At 39.9% G+C, this 23,834-nt stretch overlaps 1 protein-coding gene across 1 annotated transcript in view; it reads left to right on the plus strand.

Annotated features, from left to right (window-relative positions):
• The window catches only part of LOC126334596 (probable aconitate hydratase, mitochondrial), a 142,849-nt gene extending 129,068 nt beyond the window's left edge, over positions 1-13,781 (plus strand). The window contains exons 14-15 of the mRNA XM_049996988.1: positions 5,367-5,578; positions 13,282-13,781. Coding sequence (XP_049852945.1) covers positions 5,367-5,578; positions 13,282-13,422 — 353 coding nt within the window. The 3' untranslated portion in view covers positions 13,423-13,781. The remainder of the gene's footprint in view (positions 1-5,366; positions 5,579-13,281) is intronic.
• Positions 13,782-23,834: the final 10,053 nt, after the last annotated feature.

A 23,834-nucleotide genomic window follows, 5' to 3' on the forward strand; every position in this document is an offset into this window, starting at 1 on the left:
AATGCGAATTCTTTACAGACAAATGGAAAAACTAGTAGAAGCTGGCCTCGGGGAAGATCAGTTTGGATTCCGTAGAAATGTTGGAGCACATGAGGCAATACTGACCCTACGACTTATCTTAGAAGCTAGATTAAGGAAGGGCAAACCTACGTTTCTAGCATTTGTAGACTTAGAGAAAGCTTTTGACAATGTTGACTGGAATACTCTCTTTCAAATTCTGAAGGTGGCAGGGGTGAAATACAGGGAGCGAAAGGCTATTTACAATTTGTACAGAAACCAGATGGCAGTTATAAGAGCCGAGGGACATGAAAGGGAAGCTGTGGTTGGGAAGGGAGTGAGACAGGGTTGTAGCCTCTCCCCAATTTTATTCACTCTGTATATTGAGCAAGCAGGAAAGGAAACAAAAGAAAAATTTGGAGTAGGAATTAAAATTCATGGAGAAGAAATAAAAACTTTGAGGTTTGCCGACGACGTTGTAATTCTGTCAGAGACAGCAAAGGACTTGGAAGAGCAGTTGAACAGAATGGACAGTGTCTTGAAAGGAGGATATAAGATGATCATCAACAAAAGCAAAACGAGGATAATGGAATGTAGTCGAATTAAGTTGGGTGAAAAAATGGTTCAAATGTCTCTGAGCACTATGTGACTCAACTGCTGTGGTCATTAGTCCCCTAGAACTTAGAACTATTTAAACCTAACTAACCTAAGGACATCACACACATCCATGCCCGAGGCAGGATTCGAACCTGTGACCATAGCAGTCGCACGGCTCCGGTAAGTCGGGTGATGCTGAGGGAATTAGATTAGGAAGTGAGACACTTAAAGTAGTAAAGGAGTTTTGCTATTTGGGGAGCAAAATAACTGATGATGGTCGAAGTAGAGAGGATATAAAATGTAGACTGGCAATGGCAAGGAAAACGTTTCTAAAGAAGAGAAATTTGTTAACATCGAGTATAGATTTAAGTGTCAGGAAGTCAGTTCTGAAAGTATTTGTATGGAGTGTAGCCATGTATGGAAGTGAATCATGGACGATAAATAGTTTGGACAAGAAGAGAATAGAAGCTTTCGAAACGTGGTGCTACAGAGGAATGCTGAAGCTTAGATGGGTAGATCACATAACTAATGAGGAAGTATTGAATCGGATTGGGTAGAAGAGAAGTTTGTGGCACAACTTGACCAGAAGAAGGGATCGGTTGGTAGGACATGTTCTGAGGCATCAAGGGATCACCAATTTCGTATTGGAGGGCAGCGTGGAGGGTAAAAATCGTAGAGGGAGTCCAAGAGATGACTACACTAAGCAGATTCAGAAGGATGTAGGTTGCAGTAGGTACTGGGAGATGAAGAAGCTTGCAGCTTCAGGACTGAAGGCCACAACAACAACAACAACAACTTACTATCCTGATCATTTGTCAGGAGAAAGTCGAAAATAAGCGAATACCTTGCAGTAAACTGAGACCGCTAATATTTACAGAATTAGCACACTGTCAGAATGAAACACTGTTATCCACTGTTAATAAATCTATCATACGCAAAATTCCTAATCTTGACTGTTTTTACTTAAGTTTACTTAACAGTCTCTGTTAAGATATTCTTCCATGAAGTAGGAGTTGCCCTTCAAAAAGTATTTCAAACTCTGTTTAAACCGTACTTTATCTAAAACTAAGTTTTTAACGGTTGTTGGCAATTTATTAAAAATGTGTGTTCCTGAATATTGGACCCTTTTTGGACCAAGGAAAGTGATTTTATGCCTTTATGTAGATTCGTATTATTCCTAGTATTGATACTGTGTACTGAGCTATTGGTTGGAAATAGAGATGTATTACTTGCAACAAATTTCATTAAGGAATAAATATACTGAGAAGCAGTGGTTAGAATGCAAAGTTCCTTGAACAGGTTTCTACAAGATGTTCTTGAATTTACACCACAAATTATTCTAATCACATGCTTTTGCACCCTAAAAACTTTTACCCATTTTGATGAGTTGCCCCAGAAGATGATCCCATACGACCTAGTAGAATGAAAGTAAGCAAAGTATGCAAATTTTTTTATATTTATATCTCCTAGATCTGACATCATTCTCACGGAAAATACCGACTTGTTTAAGAGCTTAAGCAATTCTATGGTATGTCCTTCCCAACTGAATTTATTATTGAGTTGTAATCCCAGAAATTTAACACTGTCAACCTCTTCGATCTGCATGTCATCATACATTATATCATGCTGGAAAGAAATCTCTTACAGGTTCTGAACTGCACGTAGTGGGTCTTCTCAAAGTTTAATGACAAAGAATCAGCTTCAAACCACTTATTAATGTCAATGAAAATTTGATTAGCAGCTATTTCTAAATCTGTACTTGACTTGCTACTTATTGCAATGTTTGTATCATCTGCGAACAAAACAAAATTAGTATCTGGCAGTGTAACAGATGAGAGGTCATTAATATACACAAGAAAAAGCAATGGACCCAAAATGGAACCTTGAGGAACACTACATGTAATTAATTCTCAGTCAGATGAAGACTGACTGCTTACTGCACAAGTGTTTCACAATGACACTCTTTGTTTCCTGTTAAATAGATAAGACTCAAACCATTTTGCTGCATTGCCAGTGGCTCCATAATTCTCTAATTTACTTAGGAGAATGCTGTGGTTCACACAGTCAAAGGCTTTTGACAGGTCACAGAAAATGCCAGTAGCCTGTAATTTATTATCTAATGAATTAAGTACATTCTCACTGTAAGTGTAAATAGCTTTCTCTATACCAGAACCCTTCAGAAATCCAAACTGTGACTTGGACAATATATTATTTGCAGTCAGATGCTTCAGGAGATGCTTGAACACAACCTTTTCAAATATTTTTGAGAAAGCTGGCAAAAGTGGAATCTATTAACACAGCATCCAGCCATGAAGCACTTCTTTTTCTGTACTGTAACTTCCCAGCAGTTACTTTGCCAGGAAGCTGTAAATAGGCCACACAACTAAACACTTCCAGATTTTGCAACTCTGGCATTTCGCCATATCACTGAGTAGCAGAACAGTCCTTTTTAATGCACATGTTGGTGTTCTAATCATCATGGAAACAGCAATCTGTACTGCTTGTGACAAAAAAGATTTTTGAGTTTACTGTTCAACAAAATGCTGTGACCCATGTTTGGAATGTTTCTATCAACCCTAGCTCCAGTGGATGTTTTGTTTTTGTCCTCTTTTGACTTTGTGGAAGTCTTTTTTGCTTGCTAATCATGCAGATGGTGAGTGATTCTTGTGTCCTAACATCTGCAAAGTTCATTCCTTCCATGCATTTCAGATTCACTTTTAGATCAGTATAATCCAAATGTCCCAATTTTTTGTGCCATGTTTGCATTATTTCAGTAAGAAATGCAATGCATGAATTTCTGGCAAAGTTCAGAGTGCACATTTGTGCCTTTTTTGTGCAATAGCAACAATATCCTTTCGTCCTTGAAGAGCCACTCCTCTTTTTCAGATAGAACTTTGGAACCAATTCTGTGCACTGACAGCAAGTTGTAAGGTTGTCCAGGAACAAATAAAATACTTCTGATCAAAATTGGCACTGCTTTTTCCTTGGCATAGCTGACAATATTCATTTCACTGAACTACATTGCCTTCAAAAAAGGTTCCAGTTTTTGCAACATTAATCACTCCCTGCCTTCCAAGTGTTTGCACTTTAGCAGTGCCTTTTATGTCATTTACAAAAGTGGTCCAAATACTAGCAAACAGATTCATTAAGTGCATCAGTCAAAACATAACAACAATCTGAACTCATAGAAATCTCTTGAAAATCACAATTTACTGAATTTCCAGAGCCTTTCTTGTTTTTGTTTCTTACCCAAATTCACCATAGCTACAATATTTAAAACTAAACTGTTGTTCTCTGTCTAATCTGAGCTTGTCACTTTTACAAATTTGTGTTTCCATTGAGTTTTCCCAACATTGAAACTATTTCTATACATACTAAACACAATGTTCTGGCCCAAGACTATTGCAGGTTTCTTCGTAGACTTTACATGCTTATTTTCATGATCCATGAGCTTATTTTTTCATGAAATCTAAGATTTTCCATAGATAATGTCTCTATTGAAGTTACAACATTACCATATTCTTGTTGTCTTATTAATAAAAGGTGGCACACTTTATCACTCACTATCTTCAGCTGTCATGCCTGTCAACCAGATTTCATGTATCATCTTGTCAGGATCTAAGAAATGCTCACTTATTGTACTTTTTGCTGATCTGAACTCTAATTGTATTAACTGTTTATGTAGAAGTAACTAATTACTCTGAATAGCTATGTCTTTTCTTTCAAACGTGTTACATAATTTTTTCACATTCAAAATTCACTGCTGCAGTCTTTCACACACTCCAGATGTCTGCTGTCATTAATTCTACTATTTTTGAATGACACTTTTTATCATGTTTCTCAAGATTTTTGAGTTGTTCGTCGTTCTCAGTTTGTTGCTTTTCTATGTTGCTATCTAGAAACTTAACTTATCCTATGTATTCTTCTGCAATGAGGTTCAACAACTAAGGTACCTTGCATACACAATTTCCATTTCCCAAAATTGTTTCCATAGAAAAGTTGAACTTGATATTTGGTTTCATATTCTTCTGACACCCTGATGTTCCAAGCTGAAGAGCCAGAAATGCATAAAACTCTTGTACAATCCAAAGTGGAGTGTGTACCAGGATGAAACTTCCTGGCAGATTAAAGTTATGTGCTGGGCTGGGACACAAAACTGGATCTTTGCCTTTCATGGGAAAATGCTCTAGTAACTGAGCTACGCAAGCAGTATTCATGACTCTTCCTGTCAGCATTACTTCTGCCACTACCTCATCTCCTACCTTCCAAACTTCACAGAAATTCCCCTGCTATTGCACAGTGCCTCTGACTGTGGCTAAGCCATGCCTCCATAGTATCCATTCTTCCAGGAGTATTAGTCCTGTAAGTTTTGTAGGAGAACTTCTGTGAAGTTTGGAAGGTAGGAATAAGGTACTGATGGAAGTAAAGCTGTGAAGAAAGATCATGAGGCATGCTTGTGTGTCTCAGTGTAGCACTTGCCTATGAAAGGCAAAGATCCCAGGTCCGAGCCCCTGTCTGTCACACAGTTTTAATCTACCAGGAATTTTCACTTATGTAATAGTGTAATTTAAACTCCTGCATATTTCCTTTTTTGCAGAGCCTTATAAGGACAACTTATAGAAGAGAATACACAATACACATGCAGGGGAACATGCACATATTTGTGAGCTTGTGCACTTGCATAAACTTGCAAACAAGACAAGACATTAATAACTACTAAACATAGTAATTATATTCTATACTTATCATGGTATTAAATATTTCTGTCTCAGGAGAGGGAAGCAGCAGGGAACATGCTGCACTGGAACCTCGATATTTAGGTGGTAGAGCCATCATTGTCAGGTCTTTTGCTCGTATCCATGAGACCAATCTGAAGAAACAGGGTCTGCTGCCACTCACATTTGCTGATCCTGCTGACTATGACAAGATAAAGCCTAGAGATAAGATATCACTTGTGGGTCTTAAAGATCTTGCACCAGGAAAGGTAAGAAGTGAATCCTTTTTAACGTTTTCTTATTAAAAATCATATCATCAGAAATAAAGTGTTTTCAGTATCTTAATATAATCGTGCCTTTTCCCCCCAGCATCATATTGGTAAATCTCCAGCTCCCATCTCTGTAAATACCTTCTCCTTTCCATCATTATACTGAATAAAGAGTTTGTGTAAACTTCGCTTTGCGTTTCACTTACGTAATGTAGCCTATAGTTGTGGGTTTATGTTTTTTCACTGTTTCCCGACACAGATTCCTAAATAATAACACTTTCAAACTGATTTCTTTTGATTGTTGTAATTGATATAGTTTTGTATTAATCTATGTGTTGTTGCGTTTGCAAGAACATAACTAATCCCGTTAATTCAACTCCTGTGCAAATCAGGAATACCTTTGTATTATCTTGTTCAAGCAAGATGAATTAGACTATTACACCATGTTAACAGATTTTTCTGTTATTGCTTGATAGGACAACTTCATATTTATAAACAAAAGCACTGTAATTAGTTTTTGGCTTACATGACCATCATCAGACTGCTGATGGCTTTGTGAGCTGAAAATCAATTACTGCATGAATTAATACCATAGAGAATCTACATTTTTATCTTATTCATTATTGATTTTAGATCTCTAAAATCTTATATTTGGATTTGATACAAAGTTACACAATTTTTCTTCTTCACTCACTCACAACTTGGAATGCAACATTAATATATTCATGTTCTTGATCAAGATAGGTCTAAATATTTGACTGTGGCTGCCGGAAGGTACTGAATGAGTAAGAGAAGACTATAAGAAAAAGAAGAGACAAATAAGGTAATGGCTGAGGAGAGAAAAATGTGGATGGAAGAATGGACAAAGATGATGTTCGAAGATAGCAGAGGAAGTGAGTAAATACTGTATGGAATGGCCAAAAGTAAGAAGAGGGATTTGAGATAGTACATAACAATGATGGATAAAAATAGGAAAGAGGTTAATAACAAAGAGACATTGAAGATGTTCTGTCAGACTGAACAGGCAGCACCCATTAGAGTATATCTGTCCGAACCTCTTGCCGGAATACAGGAAACATTGTGAGCAAATTAAGTAAATGGACAGGAATATTACTTTGTAGTGTGCAATAAGTTGAGAGTTTGAGTCAGCTGGTAAGCAAGCTCATATCGCCAAAGCGGATGATGTGACAGCTCACATAAAGTGGTAACTTCAGATTTGAATCCCAGTCTGGCACAAATTTTCAATTTCTGCCATTGAATTATTTCAATGCCTAATTTCAACTGACATCAGTACTTTCCTCAAAATATTGATATTTGTGGCTGCTGTATCAAAAACAATGTGACAATTCAACAGAATAGACACCGCATGAATATAAATATAAAATACTTACCATCTATTATATGTACATCCCAAAGGCAATCATGTTTGTGAAACTAAATCTAGGACATAGTATAATGAGCAGTAATATAGATAACTATCACACATGGGGAAGGGAAAACTTTCAAACAATTAGAAGTAATAAAAAGGCTGCTACCAGAGTCCACATACATCAGGGATGACTTGCAAAAGATTAGTGCCTGATTTTGAGACAGAAAATTGTAATAGAAACCTCACTTAATGAGCACCTCCTGTAATGCACAATTCACATACTGACTAAAAAAAATTGTAAAAAAATGACTCACTTAACGAGCAATGTTTCACATAACGAGTGATGTCACCAGCCATTCACATGCAGCAGGGGAAATGTTCAGCAATATGAACACCTTTCATTGTTAGCAGTGGCATATGAACAATGTCTTTAGTATGTACTGCAGTCTGGGTTTATTGCACTTTCTGCCACCATCTTAGTGCAGCTTGTGATCAAACATTTTTCTAAACATAACATAATGTGTAAATTTTAATAACCTCCGCAGAAATGTCCCAGAAGATAAAGCTGCAAGAAGACAGCCATAATAAAAGTAAATGACCTTAGAAATGAAATGTAAAATCATTGAAAAACTCATATGTGGTGAGAGTGTTGCTGATTTAGCACACGCATACAATTGATCTACATCAACTATTTGGACTATCCTCAAAAACAAGGACAAGATTAAGGAGATAGATGCTTCAAAGGGAGTGACAAGAGTATCTAAACAATGGTTTCATATTCTGGACAATGTAAAAAGGTTGCTCCTTATATGGATAAATGAAAAGCAACTGCATTGATGACACTGTTAGCATGAACATCATTTTTGAGAAGGTGAGATTGATTTTCACAAACCTCATTAAGATGATGCCAAAATCATCTGTAACCGAAGAAGTTTTAAGGGAAGCATGTCTGGTTCAAGAAGTTTAAGAGAAGAACCAACATCCACTGCATTGAAACTTCCTGGCAGATTAAAATTGTGTGCCCGACCGAGACTCGAACTCGGGACCTTTGCCTTTCGCGGGCAAGTGCTCTACCAACTGAGCTACCGAAGCTCAGTTGGTAGAGCACTTGCCCGCGAAAGGCAAAGGTCCCGAGTTCGAGTCTTGGTTGTGCAGACAGTTTTAATCTGCCAGGAAGTTTCATATCAGCGCACACTCCGCTGCAGAGTGAAAATCTCATTCTGGATCCACAGCATTGTGAGGCACGGTGCAATAGCTTCTCCGACATAAGGCAGCACATAACTTCATCAGCATGTTCAAGAGACTCATAGATTCTGAGGGTTATCTGCCACAACAGGTTTTTAATTGTGACAGGACAGGTATAGTCTGGAAAAAGGTGCCAAAATGTACCTTTATAGCAGTAGAGGAGAAAGTATTCCCTGGTCACAAGCCAATGGAAGACCATCTCACCCTACTATTCTGTGCCAATGCAAGTGGCAATTTGAAAATCAAACTGCTGCTTGTTTACCATTCAGAAACTCCATGAGCCTTCAATGTGTGTAAAGCCCAGAAGAACAGGTTAAACATGATGTGGAGGTACAACAATAAATTTTGGGTGACACAAGCCTTTTTTGAAGTGTTTGGTGCTTCAGTGAAAAAATGTTTGCTTGAGATTAATCTGCCACTCCATGTCTTGCTTATTATGGACAATTCTCCTGCCCATTCTCCAGGCCTACAAGACCACCACCTTGAAAAATTTCAATTCATCAAGATTCAATTTCTGCCATCCAACACCATTCCATTATTATTATTTCAAACTTTAAGGAGCTCTACACCAAATCATCCTCGAGCATTGCTTTGAGTTGACCAAAACTACCAATTTTCTCTCTCAGAGAGTTTTGGAAATATCACTTGAAGAACGTCACCTGTGTCAAGGTGATTGAAAAGGTGTGAGAAGGGGTTATGAGAGAAGTGCTTGTAAGAAGCGTTAGTCGGAGTGCATTGTCGAATGTGCCTCTGAGGTATTTTAGTTAGAGCCTGTGGAGCCTGTAGTCAGCAAAATCGTCTCTTGGGCAAGAGAATGGGACTAGTAGTGGATAACAAAGATATTGACAAGCTTGTGGAAGATCATAGCCAAGAAATGACCTCCGAAGAGCTTATGGAGATGCATTGTGTTTCACAGCAGGAAGTTGTGGAGAGGAGTTCCTCAGAGGAGGAGGAGGAGGAGGAGGAGGAGGAGGAGGAGGTGGTGGAGGAGATGGCAATAGCAACGCAGCAATCTTCTGATGCAATAAGAGAAATGGTGAAAGCATGGAAATCGGTTGCATCGTACATTGAAAATCATCACCCCAATAAAGCAGTGGCTACATGCGCTACAAATTTATTTGACGATAATGCTGTGTCACATTTTCACAAAGTGTCAAAGCATCAGCAGAAACACATGACTATAGATAGCTCCCTGGGTAAAAAAGAATAAGTGATATATCATGAATAATAAAGTACATAATACTGTATGTATAAATTTCCTTGGGTACATGGCATGAATAAGATGAAACTTTTAGAACTTTTTCTGCACAGGATGCATTATTCTATTTTACATTAATTAATATGAGATAAATTCTTTCACTTAATGAGTGTTTTGTACTACGAGTAAGATTCTGGAACAAATTCTGCTTGCTATGTGAGGTTCCACTGTACCTTAAAGAATAAACTGATGTACTTAGTAACAGGTAAATATTGTTATTCAATAGAATAATTCAGATTGTAATGTCTCATTGCAAAACTGGTAGTGTATATAGCCATAGGCTCGTTTTTTTAATGGAAAACTAATAATTTAGAAGACCTAGTTTCAAATACTAGTCCAGCACAAATGGTCAACTTTCCCCATTGATCTAGATCAGTTTTCACTATCAGCTAATGTCACCTATTCCTTTGTGCCTTAGTTGTAATGACTATGGCATTAAAATATATAACTAAGGTGAGGGTTACTAATTGACCACTACAGTGCAGATGCACACCACACTCAAACTCTCACAGGAATTGGAAAACTGCCACGAGTAACGAGGATAATGACCAAGGGGCACTACATCTTTAGTGCATGGATAAGTTGAGAGTTTGGGCCTGATGGAAGGCATGTTAGGGCATTCCGTGCAGTTAAGAGGAACACTGTGTCCGGATGGTGCAGTGGTCAGTGCATCTGCTTAGTAACCAGGAGAACCGGATTTGCATTCCAATCCATCACAAATTTTCAATTTTTCCTGTTAATTTAAATCAATGTTTGCTAGCAACTAATGTCATTAATTCTCTGGTGTCATGATTCATAATAGCTGTGGGATCAAAATGTGTCTCTTGTTTCGGAAATTCCCAAAAGGACATACACCGCATATACAATGAGGGGAGGATGACCAATTGATCACTTGTACAGATGCACATCATGCTCAAACTCCTACAGCAATTGGCAAAACCCCATGAGAAATGTGGTAATGGGCAAGAGCCACTACATCTGTAGTGTGTGGATAAGTTGACAATCTGGGTCTGATGGGAAATATGCGAGAGCAGTCCATGCAGTTACTATGGCACAGTGGTCAGCAAGTCTGCCTAGTAAGTGAGAGACCTGGGTTTGAATCCCAGTCCAGCACCACTATTCAACTTTCCCAATTTATTTGAACAGTGCTCACTAGCAGCTGATACTATTAATTCCTTTGTGTCTTGATTCATAATAGCTGTGGCATCAGAATGTGTCTATTATTTTGGGCATACCTGAAAGAACAGACACTCTGTATATAATATTGGTGAAGACGACCAATTGATCACTCCAGTGCAGATGCACGTGATGCCATGAGCAATGAGGATAATGGCCAAGGGGAACTACACCTGTAGTGTGTGGATAAATTGAGAATTTGGGTTTGCTGGGAGGCATGCAAGGGTTGTCAGTGCAGTTGCCATGACCACTGTGTCTGGATGATTCAGTGTTTGGCGTATCTGCCTAGTAAGCAGAAGACCGAGGTTCAAATCCTGGTCTGGCACAAATTTTCGATTTATAGCGTTTATGTCAGAAAGTTCAGACACCACAAATATATTCAGTTAATTGCTTTTACTCTTAATCCTTTCCTATTTCTCACTTCATCCTCATCACCTAGCACACTAATTATCAGTGTACTATCATTTACCTCTTACTCTCTCCAATGCCTGCTCCTTCATTTATGTCATCTCTCATCCAGGCAGTGTGAGTCACCTGTCCTTCCTTTTGAATCTTCCCCAACCTATCCATCTTTCCTCCCTCTTTCCCTTACCAGAACAGCTCGAATTCATTCCAACTGCACCCCCAACTGGAACCTTCCAAATAGCAGAAGTAACAGTTCCAAAACTTTTTAGTTTCACATACTGTTATATGTGTCTATTGGTAGTGCTAACATTTTGACCCACTGAAGATAAGTACTAACCAGAAATTCTGTTTCATAATTTTATGGTTTTCTCAAGTGAATTTTTCTTTACATGCAATGATTATGAAGATTTTTGATCTTACTGGTACTGATTCAGTGAACTGAGCTGTTGGTTAGAAAGAGAAATATGTTACTCATAAAAAAAATTGCAGTAGTTGTTACGCCTGGTCCCTTGAATAGGCTTCAGAAGAAATTCTACAATTTACATGACTGATATAATTTATATTATACCATTTTTGACCCAGCAAACTTAATTTTGCTTTGATGCAACAGGATAGGTACCAGATGATGTTATGGAATGAAAGTGCGAAAAGTATACCAGCTTTTCATTATTACGGCTTCTGTGTCTGGTAACATTTGCAAAGCAAGCAAATATTTCATTAGGTATTTCAGTAATTATGTTCTAGGCTCCTAAGGAATTCCAGAATTTATTACAAAGTTTCAATCAAAAAATGTGTCAGTCTGAAGAATTTAACACAGCCCCCTTGTATTCCATTTTGTACATTTGTTGGACGGAAGTCTCTTGCAAGTTTTGAAATGTATATCCTGGATTTATCCAAAGTTTAATGACAGTGCATTGCTATATGCATTTATTAATGTTCTTGAAAATTTCATGATTAGATCTTTCTAAACTAAATTTAATTTGCCATCTTTTACAACACCTATATTATCTGCAATCAAAACAAAATTTGCATCTGACATGTTACTGTTGTAAGGTCTTCAATCCACACAAGAAAATGTGAAAAGTCAAATTTACAGCATCACTCTGCCTACTCAGTGAATGAATGTAAATGGGAATATGAACACCAATGAACAGTGACACACATTTATTTGCTTTATATATCTGTCAGCTAAGTTTATATCACATGTTTAATTATTGTGCTCTACATTAATACTATTCTTTTTGTGCATCAGAAAATAATACACATGCCTTGTCTAATAGCTATACCACAATGTGCTATCATAGATGAAAAGGGCAATGGATAGACATATGTATCTTAAGCTCAGTAACTATTAGTATGTAGTGGTTGTATTTTTGTATAGTAACTTAGCCTGGGGCATTTTGCCATGTTTGTATTTCATAACCTCTTTCATTTTTGACACAATGCATGTGCAGAATTTTCATTTTAGATGGTACTTTTACTGTTGTAAGGACTAATCATTTTTATTGCTGTAGATGCCCTATCTTTATTTAGCTTTTTGCTATATGGTTATTATTATCAGCCATATATCTTCATGGATACACATCAAATGATTTATGGGCTTTGATAAGTCTATAAATAAATGTAACTGGTGATATTTTTATGTCATGGACTAAATTCAGAGAGTAAATTTTCACTCTGCAACAGATAGTGCACTGATGTGAAACTTCATGGCAGATTAAAACTGTATGCCAAATTGGGACTTGAACCCCAGGACCTTTGACATTTGTGGGCAAATGCTACACCAACAGAGCTACCAAAGTTCTGCTCACAACCAGTCGTCACAGCTTTACCTCTGCCAGTACCTCGACTCCTACCTTCCAGACTTCACAGAAGTTCTCCTGCGTATCTTGCAGGAGTGGCACTCCTGGAAGAATGGATATTGCAGAGACATGGCTTAGCCACAGCCTGTGGGATGTTGTTAGAATGAATTTTCCCCTCTTAGCAGAGTGTGTGCTGATATGAAATTTCCTGACATATTAAAACTGGGTAACAGACAGGGTCCTTCACAAAGATCCTGGGTTCAAGTCCTTGTCCTTCACACAGTTTTAATCTGCCAGGAAGTTTCAATAATTTCTTAGTTTACACTTGATACTAATGATGAAGACAATATTATATTTCTCTTGCTTATTTGTTATTTCCTATTGAGCTTTGCTCCTTTCATTTATTTATTACACTGTACACTGCTTAAAATATCACAAAATATTTCAGCCTGTGACAGCAGAATTGAAACATGTAGACGGCACAAAAGAACAAATACAGTTGAATCACACGCTAAATGAGCAGCAAATACAGTGGTTCAAGGCTGGCAGCGCCCTTAACTACATAAAGCAAATTACAGCAGGGAAGTAGACAGATGGATGATAGTCTGTTACCGGCACAACAAGAAGACAGCTAAGGACTGTAATTATTGTGTATGGCCAGTGTTGTGTGTACATTGATTGTGTTGTTTTATAGTCATATTATTGAACATTCTGTTTGTGTAGTAATTTATGCTCTATCAAGTAGGCCAATTTTGGCTTAAGTAATACTCTCTTTTTATTTCAGATGTTTTGAAATTGCTCTAAACATCTTATTATTTTCTGTAAAAATGTGCATTGTTAATTAACCAGTCTAGTAGAAAATGATGTAAGTTGATATGATTTTAAGATGTAATATATTTAAATTTTGTGATATGAGAACTATGTGTTATAAAGATCTATGTATTTCCAAAGTCATTTTGATGTTTATGTACAGAACAAAGACATTTCTGAACAACTTCAGTTTCAAGGATCTTCCACATCTAGTGACACAGCAATACACTTACTCAGAATCTTTCACTGTGGCATTTGTATTTCCAAGATACCTTTTTTGTAGTTACAGACAGTTGGTTCCATTGTAGCAGGTGGACTTAAGCATAATGACTGCAGATACCTCAGTAGGTACAACATTACATATCAGAAAGTAATGTAAGCACTATAGTTCTTGGCTCTACAATACATTCAAATTTGGCCTAGTACTTAAAAGTCTCTTGTCCATAATGAGAAATGTCAGTTTTCCATTTTTACATTGGAATTTAAATGCTTTCTTGTAAGTGCAAGTGTCCTTTCTATCAAGTTCTAACATTTGGCAATCCTGTGAATCTGACCCTGTGTCGAAGTTCATACATATTAATACTGAATTCGAGCTATTATTAAATTCTTACATCAGTTCTGCGTATTACTGCTCACCTCCGGATATATCTGAAAATTTTATAAAAATAACTTTCATTTTAACTAATGATGTAATATGAAGCTGAACTATTTTTATAAAATGAAAGCTCATTTTGATATCAAGCTACTATAACAAAACTGAACTTGCACTCAAAACATATAAATATGCACTATTTTCCTCTTTCGTTTACAGTATAACTTCCACATTGAATAGTGGTGTAACAGTAAAACAGTGATGTAACAATTTTTGTTCTACTCTTACTTGATTATCACCAGTGTTACAATTAGTGAGACATCTACACACCTCTGGTAGTTAGCTGTGACCTGTTTATAAGTAATTACTCCATGGTGGCACAATCATTATACCAGAAAATGATACTTCAGCCATATGAACATGTTAAGCATAACTACATAAAAAATATAAAAATCAATATGAAGATTTTCTCACCCTCGTCAGACACTACTCAACTCATAACTAAGACATAAGGGCATTCTGAGTGTTTCGAAAATTTTGTACATGCTTTCTCACTAAGCTATTATGTAATTTTTAATTTAATTCCTCATGGGTGATGCTGAATTCAGACTAAAGTAACAAGTATTATGCAGAGGCTGGTTCTGTTTACATTAAATTAATTGCTGCAAACACCTGTAATGAGTATGCATTTTACAAGTCTTTAGTGTTTCCACCAATTTGTAAGAGCTTATATTTTATGGTACAAATTGCTATCTGTATTTCAACATGCATAAGGTCATGAATGTGATTGATGTTGCTCTACATTATTAAGGTCATCAACATGATTCGTGCTGACACTGAGTTGTCATCTTGTACTGAAGTATGTAGAACAAGTATTGTATGTATACAAACCTGAACAAGTGCAGGAGCAGATTAATGAACTTTTGTGGGTGGGGGCAGTTATCTAGAAGAGAAAGAAGACCCAGGGGTCTTCCCCTTCAAAGTTAAGGAAAAAAACCTTCAAAACCTACTGTTTTAAGTTGTTTTGATACTTAAAATATCGAACAATTGCAACACTGTTTTTATTTTAGGCAAAGAAGTTTTAAATTTCATGAAACGTTTGGCATTCACAACCTTTTTCTGAGTAACTTCTTGTGTATAATTGTTAACATACAGCAAGAAGCTCATAAGCCATTTGTTAACACAGAGTTGAGAAGCAAATTAAAAACAAATAAACTGAAATTAGAATACAATACTTTTAAAACTGTAGTTCTTAATTTGTTGACAGTTATATTTTTTCCACTTCAGTTCATAATATACACCGAAGAGCCAAAGAAACAGGTACACCTGCCTAATATAATGTAGGGCCCCACAAGCTCACAGATGTGCTACGACTTGATGTGGTTTGAACTCGACTAATGTCTGAAGTAGTGCTGGAGGGAACTCTTGGATCCGCCATCTTGAATATATTTGGCAACAATGTAACCTGGGCGGCACAAAGCTCGTCCTACTACTATTGTGGGCATTATTAGTCTCCTTGATATCACAGTCAGAAAGCTAGTCATCTTTTTTACTATTTCCTATGAATTATACTCTTTCCAACATGTAACAGCTTGTTTCGAATGCTGATTCCTTATTATCTGATCAGACTTGACCAAACTTTCATTTGTTTTGTGGCATACAGAACACGTGTTGCCTTGAGCTCTTTCATGGCGCCCTTGTGCACCTCTAGGGTGACTTCCTGCTGTTTTTCCCATTCTGTGAGAACCTGTACATGCCACATCACTTTGCAGGCGTCCAGGACAGTAGCAAAATGTGTAAACTCACATAGTCAGATGCTGAAAAAGAATTGCTAGCTCCTGGATCAAATCGCGAAATCAGTTCTCCTCCTTTCATGGTAACGTGGAATTCATCAAAGAGAGTGGGTTGATGCGACAGGTAGGTCAGCCTGTGACAAACAGGCCATTCAGACTGAGTGAGCCTCCAGAGCCAGCCAGAACCTTGATGGTAGGCAAAGAGCCATCTGTCACAGAGAAGGGCAGCTGGAAGTGATGCACAAAAAGCTGCAGCTGCCAGGCAGTAATTTGTTACTTTTCATACTGCCTGTCAGAAAAAATAATGCAGCATTCTCAGTCCTGTGTTCAATGGCACCAGGGCATAATACACTCCTGGAAATTGAAATAAGAACACCGTGAATTCATTGTCCCAGGAAGGGGAAACTTTATTGACACATTCCTGGGGTCAGATACATCACATGATCACACTGACAGAACCACAGGCACATAGACACAGGCAACAGAGCATGCACAATTTCGGCACTAGTACAGTGTATATCCACCTTTCGCAGCAATGCAGGCTGCTATTCTCCCATGGAGACGATCGTAGAGATGCTGGATGTAGTCCTGTGGAACGGCTTGCCATGCCATTTCCACCTGGCGCCTCAGTTGGACCAGCGTTCGTGCTGGACGTGCAGACCGCGTGAGACGATGCTTCATCCAGTCCCAAACATGCTCAATGGGGGACAGATCCGGAGATCTTGCTGGCCAGGGTAGTTGATTTACATCTTCTAGAGCACGTTGGGTGGCACGGGATACATGCGGACGTGCATTGTCCTGTTGGAACAGCAAGTTCCCTTGCCGGTCTAGGAATGGTAGAACGATGGGTTCGATGACGGTTTGGATGTACCGTGCACTATTCAATGTCCCCTCGATGATCACCAGAGGTGTACGGCCAGTGTAGGAGATCGCTCCCCACACCATGATGCCGGGTGTAGGCCCTGTGTGCCTTGGTCGTATGCAGTCCTGATTGTGACGCTCACCTGCACGGCGCCAAACGCGCATACGGCCATCATTGGCACCAGGGCAGAAGCGACTCTCATCGCTGAAGGCGACACGTCTCCATTCGTCCCTCCATTCACGCCTGTCGCGACACCACTGGAGGCGGGCTGCACGATGTTGGGGCGTGAGCGGAAGACGCCTAACGGTGTGCGGGACCATAGCCCAGCTTCATGGAGACGGTTGCGAATGGTCCTCGCCGATACCCCAGGAGCAACAGTGTCCCTAATTTGCTGGGAAGTGGCGGTGCGGTCCCCTACGGCACTGCGTAGGATCCTACGGTCTTGGCGTGCATCCGTGCGTCGCTGCGGTCCGGTCCCAGGTCGACGGGCACGTGCACCTTCTGCCGACCACTGGCGACAACATCGATGTACTGTGGAGACCTCACGCCCCACGTGTTGAGCAATTCGGCGGTACGTCCACCCGGCCTCCCGCATGCCCACTATACGCCCTCGCTCAAAGTCCGTCAACTACACATACGGTTCACGTCCACGCTGTCGCGGCATGCTACCAATGTTAAAGACTGCGATGGAGCTCCGTATGCCACGGCAAACTGGCTGACACTGACGGCAGCGGTGCACAAATGCTGCGCAGCTAGCGTCATTCGACGGCCAACACCGCGGTTCCTGGTGTGTCCGCTGTGCCGTGCGTGTGATCATTGCTTGTACAGCCCTCTCGCAGTGTCCGGAGCAAGTATGGTGGGTCTGACACACCGGTGTCAATGTGTTCTTTTTTCCATTTCCAGGAGTGTATGTACACATTGAAGGGTTGTAGTATTAGTGATTCATTTTTCATGGCCATTAGTGCTCAACTGGCACTCAGAAGGCCTGTCTGTGTGTCCTCTGTTCTGACTTTGCAGACAGTAACTGTGATGAGTTTAGAAGTGAACAGTGTTTGTAACATTCATTCCAGGGTATAACCATGCCACACCTACTAGCATTTGCTCTTGCTGAACAGCTTCAACCATTTTAACTGCATTGCACTGTGGGCCTGAGCAAAGTTGGACAGACATTTTGACAGACTACTGCATGTACTGGGCACAATCTGTTGGTGGTGTGCTGCTGCATTCATCAGTGGTCTGTCTAACATTCCACATCTATAGACCAGGTTTAGTACAATATGTTCTGCCTCTCTGCGAGTGATGGACATACCTATGTATGGCGTAGTCCTGGTGAGCTACCTATCCCAAAGTGCATTCGCCCACTGAACCGTCAATTAGGGTGGTTCACAAACAACAACTCAAGTACACATGTTATTCCAAAAACGTTATCGTGGAAGTAGGGGCCAGGAGGGAAGTTACCCACCAGGCCTCAGCCTCCACTAATTTCAAGTTGCTGCCCCTCATACCTCACCTATCATTCAATAAAATCTTTGCCTGTGTACTTCCGCCTCGACTGACATCTCTACCCAAACTCTTTGCCTTTACATATGCCTGCTTGTGTCTGTTATGTGTGGATGGATATGTGTGTGTGTGTGTGTGAGTGTGCGAGTGTACACCTGTCCTTTTTTCCCCCTAAGGTAAGTCTTTCCACTCCTGAGATTGGAATGACTCCTTACCCTCTCCATTAAAACCCACATCCTTTCGTTTTTCCCTCTCCTTCCCTCTTTCCTGATGAAGCGACGTTGGTTGAGAAAGCTTGAATTTTGTGTGTATGTTTGTGTTTGTTTGTGTGTCGATCAACATGCCAGCGCTTTCGTTTGGTAAGTTACATCATCTTTGGTTATATATATAAAGACAATTAACAAAACTCTTTTAAATAGCTGGCAAATTTTCTCTACGTAAAGGATATTGCAAGGTATGACGTTAACAACTTCCTAATAATAAGATTTTAAAGTTGTTATATCTATAAGAGAACAATTCCTTTAAAAAAACACTTTAAGCAGCTAGTTTGTACTAAAGCTAAAATAGTTGTCTCTGACCAGTTAAATAACTTATATTTACACCTGTCAGTTGCTACAAGATAAATGTGAATAAGCCAGCACACAAACATTCACATTAAAGGCAGTTCCCAAAAAAAAATTTCCTTAGTTCAGTGAGGGAGTGACATGTGTAAATTGGCCCAAATCACACTAGGTGGAATAGTTATTGGTGGTCTACAGGGCCACAGCTGATCAGCCCCAAAACTTCCATTACAAGCCATCACCTCCCCGAGTTACCTGAAACCAGAAGGTGTAGCAAGAGCGGTGCCTGTACAGACTCCGAACCACAGAGACGCGCAACACCGACTCTAAATCACCCATACGAGATGTGAATGAAACGGCCCAACCAAGAAGCAATTACCGCATTCCCACAGATAGGCAAATGAAAACTGTGTTGGGAAGACGCCAACAAAACCACTGGTGAAGAAACTCATACACTTCACTAGAACTTGAAAAACCCTTTTATGTTACATAAAAACAGTACTCAACTTCTCACACTCCACCACAGTGCCAGGAACACGTTGCACTTCAAAATGCACGTCAGAACCAATCGCTGCCAGTGGTTTCAACGGCCGATAAGAAGACATATGGTCCCACACGCTGACCTCCTGCACCATGGCTTTTAAACTTCATAAGCCACATACGTGCTGGTAAGGCAGACATAGCCCCAAACAGCCAAGAGGTCAGGCAAAGCACGTGGCGAGCAGTTGATGACTCATAACAACAGGGCCCCACTTGCGCCACCACTCCTCGATCGTCACGTGACCATACACTTGCTCCACCTCCCGCCAGAAGACGGTAGCGATCCAAACAGCACACCAAATCGTAATCGCCGCCGCAAACTCTAGACATGAAGCGAAAGCACTCCTGGCGCGGTTTCCGAAGAGCCAGACACAACTGCGGCTCACCCACAACACAAAGGCCACATCCTACACTTCATCATTACAACTTGCAATCACATCTGGTGTTTCTGCAGGGTAAAGTAACCAGTGCTTGTTACATTGCACAGGCTGTTATCCCCGAGCTACTGTCATGTCTTCAACAGTAAAATTATGTGCTGTTTCGGTAGGACAACGCACATCGACATGTGGCTGCTATGACAGTGTTTGATCTTGGTGAAGTACAACTACTTCTCTAGCCAACATGACCACAGGATCTATCATTATATTAGGGACACACTACCATAGGATGCAATTCAGCACCTTTATGATTGTCTCCATGTCAGAACACATGCCTGTGTTGCCACCAGATGGGAAGTACACTGTGTATTGCTGCAGCTAGTTGGGCCCTCCTTTGCTGTGCCATGTGTGTTTCAGTTGGCCTGAATTTGTTATCAAACAGTCTTACACTGATGAACAGCCCATCACTTCTCTTCTCAATAAAGTGAACTTGTCTCTGAGGGTGTTGCATTTTTTTCTGGCAGTGTATATACAGGGTGTTACAAAAAGGTATGACCAAACTTTCAGGAAACATTCCTCACACAGAAATAAAGAAAAGATGTTATGTGGACATGTGTCCGGAAACGCTTAATTTCCATGTTAGAGCTCATTTTAGTTTCGTCAGTATGTACTGTACTTCCTCGATTCTGATGATGTAATTGTAAATTTTCACAATCAACATGTGTGGGCTGACGAGAATCCGCACGCAATTGTGCAATCACGTCATCAGCACAGATTTTCTGTGAACGTTTGGCAGGCACTGTTGGTGATGTCTTGATTGGGCCCCATGTTTTTCTACCTACGCTCAATGGAGCACGTTATCATGATTTCATATGGGATACTCTACCTGTGCTGCTAGAACATGTGCCTTTACAAGTACGACACAGCATGTGGTTCATTCACGATGGAGCTCCTGCATATTTCAGCCGAAGTGTTCGTACGCTTCTCAACAACAGATTCGGTGACCGATGGATTGGTAGAGGCGGGCCAATTCCATGGCCTCCACGCTCTCCTTACCTCAACCCTCTTGACTTTCATTTATGAGGGCATTTGAACGCTCTTGTCTACAGAACCCCGGTACCAAATGTAGAGACTCTTCGTGCTCGTATTGTGGACGGCTAGGATTCAATACGCCATTCTCCACGGCTGCATCAGCGCATCAGGGATTCCCTGCGACAGAGGATGGAAGCATGTATCCTCGCTAACGAAGAACATTTGAACGTTTCCTGTAACAAAGTGTTTGAAGTCACGCTGGTACGTTCTGTTGCTGTGTGTTTCCATTCCATGATTAATGTGATTTGAAGAGAAGTAATAAAATGAGCTCTAACATAGAAAGTAAGCGTTTCCGGACACATGTCCACATAACATATTTTCTTTCTTTGTGTGTGAGGAATGTTTCCTGAAAGTTTGGCCGTACCTTTTTGTAACACCATGTATATCAACAGCGATTTCTATCATTAAATGATATGTCCCCTCCAAGTACTGTGTTCAGGTATGTCTTCAACTTATTCTTCAATGAGCAGCGGTGTTTGACAGTATTCAGCCAATTAATTAAAAAAACTACTTTTTTGCGTTTTACTGCCATGTTTGACCTGAAGTTAGTTGAGTCTCTTCCAGTTTCTTGGCACCATAGCATGATTCATCGAAAGATTTTCTATCTTATGTTTCCGCTCACATTTGGTGTGTGTGTGTACCAAAGTAAGAAAAAATTATCTAGCAAACGTTGGCTGTGTGAGCACATGTTCATCTTCAGTCATGCTAATTACATCTCTTCTATTGAAGAAGTGCTTATAGCTCACACAACATGCATTTCCGAGCCAACGTTACTGGGCTTTTTTCTTGTTTTGGTCCATACATCTTTCATCCAAAATATGAGAGGCAAAGAGTTTGCTATAGAAGAGTTGTGTTTTACTGTATTGAAGAAAACAAGTGCTCGTAGCTCTTACAGTATGCATTTTATAGCCCATATATACTGGCGGAAAAAAAATCGCAACATCCAAAAATTATTAATTTAGATTAATGAAATTTAGGGAATATATTTCTCAAGTTAACGTATTTAATCGTTTAATATTGCAAATGTGAAAGAATATTGAATGCAAGGTTTTGTACATGTGCACGATGTCAGCGTGATGGAGTTCCACGACTGCTCCACTTGGTCAGTCAATAAAGGGACGGTTAATGCTGGCTGTGGATGACTCTGCAGTTGTCATCTTATGATGTCCCACATGTGCTCAATTGGAGACAGATCTGGTGATCGAGCTGGTCAATAAAACATCTCGGCACTATATAGAGCAAGTTGGGTTACAACAGCGATTTGTGGGTGAGCGATATCCTAATGGAAAACACCCTTGCAATGCTGTTCATGAATATCAGCACAACAGGTCAAAATCACCAGATTGATGTACGAATTTGCAGTCAGTGTGCGTGGGGTAACCACGCGAGTGCTTCTGCTGTCATACGAAATTGCAGCCAGGTGCAGGTCCGGTGTGTGTAAAAAAAAAATGGCTCTGAGCACTATGGGACTTAACATCTATGGTCTTCAGTCCCCTAGAACTTAGAACTACTTAAACCTAACTAACCTAAGGACATCACACAACACCCAGCCATCACGCGGTGTGTGTAGCAAGCAGACAGTCGGAGTCGGCTATTAGACGTGTGAATTATGTCAAGTGGCACTCTCATGTTACAAGAGCAAGGCCAACGCCACGAAGATAAAACGTAATTCCTCTTGGCCCTACTTGATACGGCACAGATACAGGAACAGTTCTGATCGTTGTAAGTAGAACCATATGCTAACTTCTAACGCATCAGACGAGTGATAGCAGGACTGTTTCAAACATGTGTACATACTCCTATTTAAAGGTAAGTAAACATTCGGAAGGCTCGATACAACAACGAGGCCTGACGTGAGAGCTCGACTTGGTGGTGTTTTCACCGCAAGAGCCGACGATTCAAGGGCACAGCGCACACGAAAGGAAGAAATGAAAAATTAAAACGGAAAAGAAATATTGACAAAATTATTCAATTAAGGTAAGTCTTCCCTGCGTTGAAACAGTCAAAGCTGTGTTTGGAAATCCTTAATAGGCAGACACGAGGGCTTGCTGAAAAGTAATGCCTCCAAACATTTCGTGTGTAAAATCTTAAAGATTTTTAAATAAAACAAACTTTATTAACATCCTGCATCTTTATCCTTCACATCTACATATTTATCTCTCAAAGCAATCATACTGGCGGCTAACATCCTGCATCTTTATTCTTCACGTCTACATATTTATTTCTCAAAGTAATTACCCTGGCGACCAAAATGTCTCCCAACGAGAGTCCAGTTAGTGCAGAATGTTTGACTTTTTGACGGAACCGCGACCGTACCTCTGCTTGCTCCGCTTCATCGCTCTCTGTGTGAAGTCCTCGAAGACGTTCTTAAAGTTTTGGATACAGATGAAATTCGGATGAGGCCAAGCCGTTACTGTATGGAGGATGAGTGGTGTCAGTGAACACAAGGCGTGGGATTGATGCAGATGTCGTACGTGTGTGGTCTGGCATTGTCGTGCTGAAGCAGAGCGTGCTCCGTGTGTGGACGAAGTTTTCTGCGACTAGAAGCTCGATTACAGAAGGCAGTATTCGATGCGCTGACATAGTCACGTTACCCACCGCCATGTTACACATTATAATTCGCAGCCTTCTAGCGTCACAGTGTTGCCACTTGCTCTGCGAAACTGTAAAGTCGACCGGGTAATATTCATTAGATGTAATATCTTACCCGATATTGACAACAGAATAAGAAATTCGGTGCTGTTAATTACCAGCTCTCCCTCATATATGAGAATCAATTATCTCATTTACCTAAGTCAAAGATGGATCTGCATTAAGATTTTATTAATTAACTGAATCTATAGAATGAAGGGGCCTAGATGTGAGAAAATGTGGC

This window comes from Schistocerca gregaria, chromosome 2 (assembly GCF_023897955.1).
Source record: "Schistocerca gregaria isolate iqSchGreg1 chromosome 2, iqSchGreg1.2, whole genome shotgun sequence".
Lineage (NCBI taxonomy): Eukaryota > Metazoa > Arthropoda > Insecta > Orthoptera > Acrididae > Schistocerca > Schistocerca gregaria.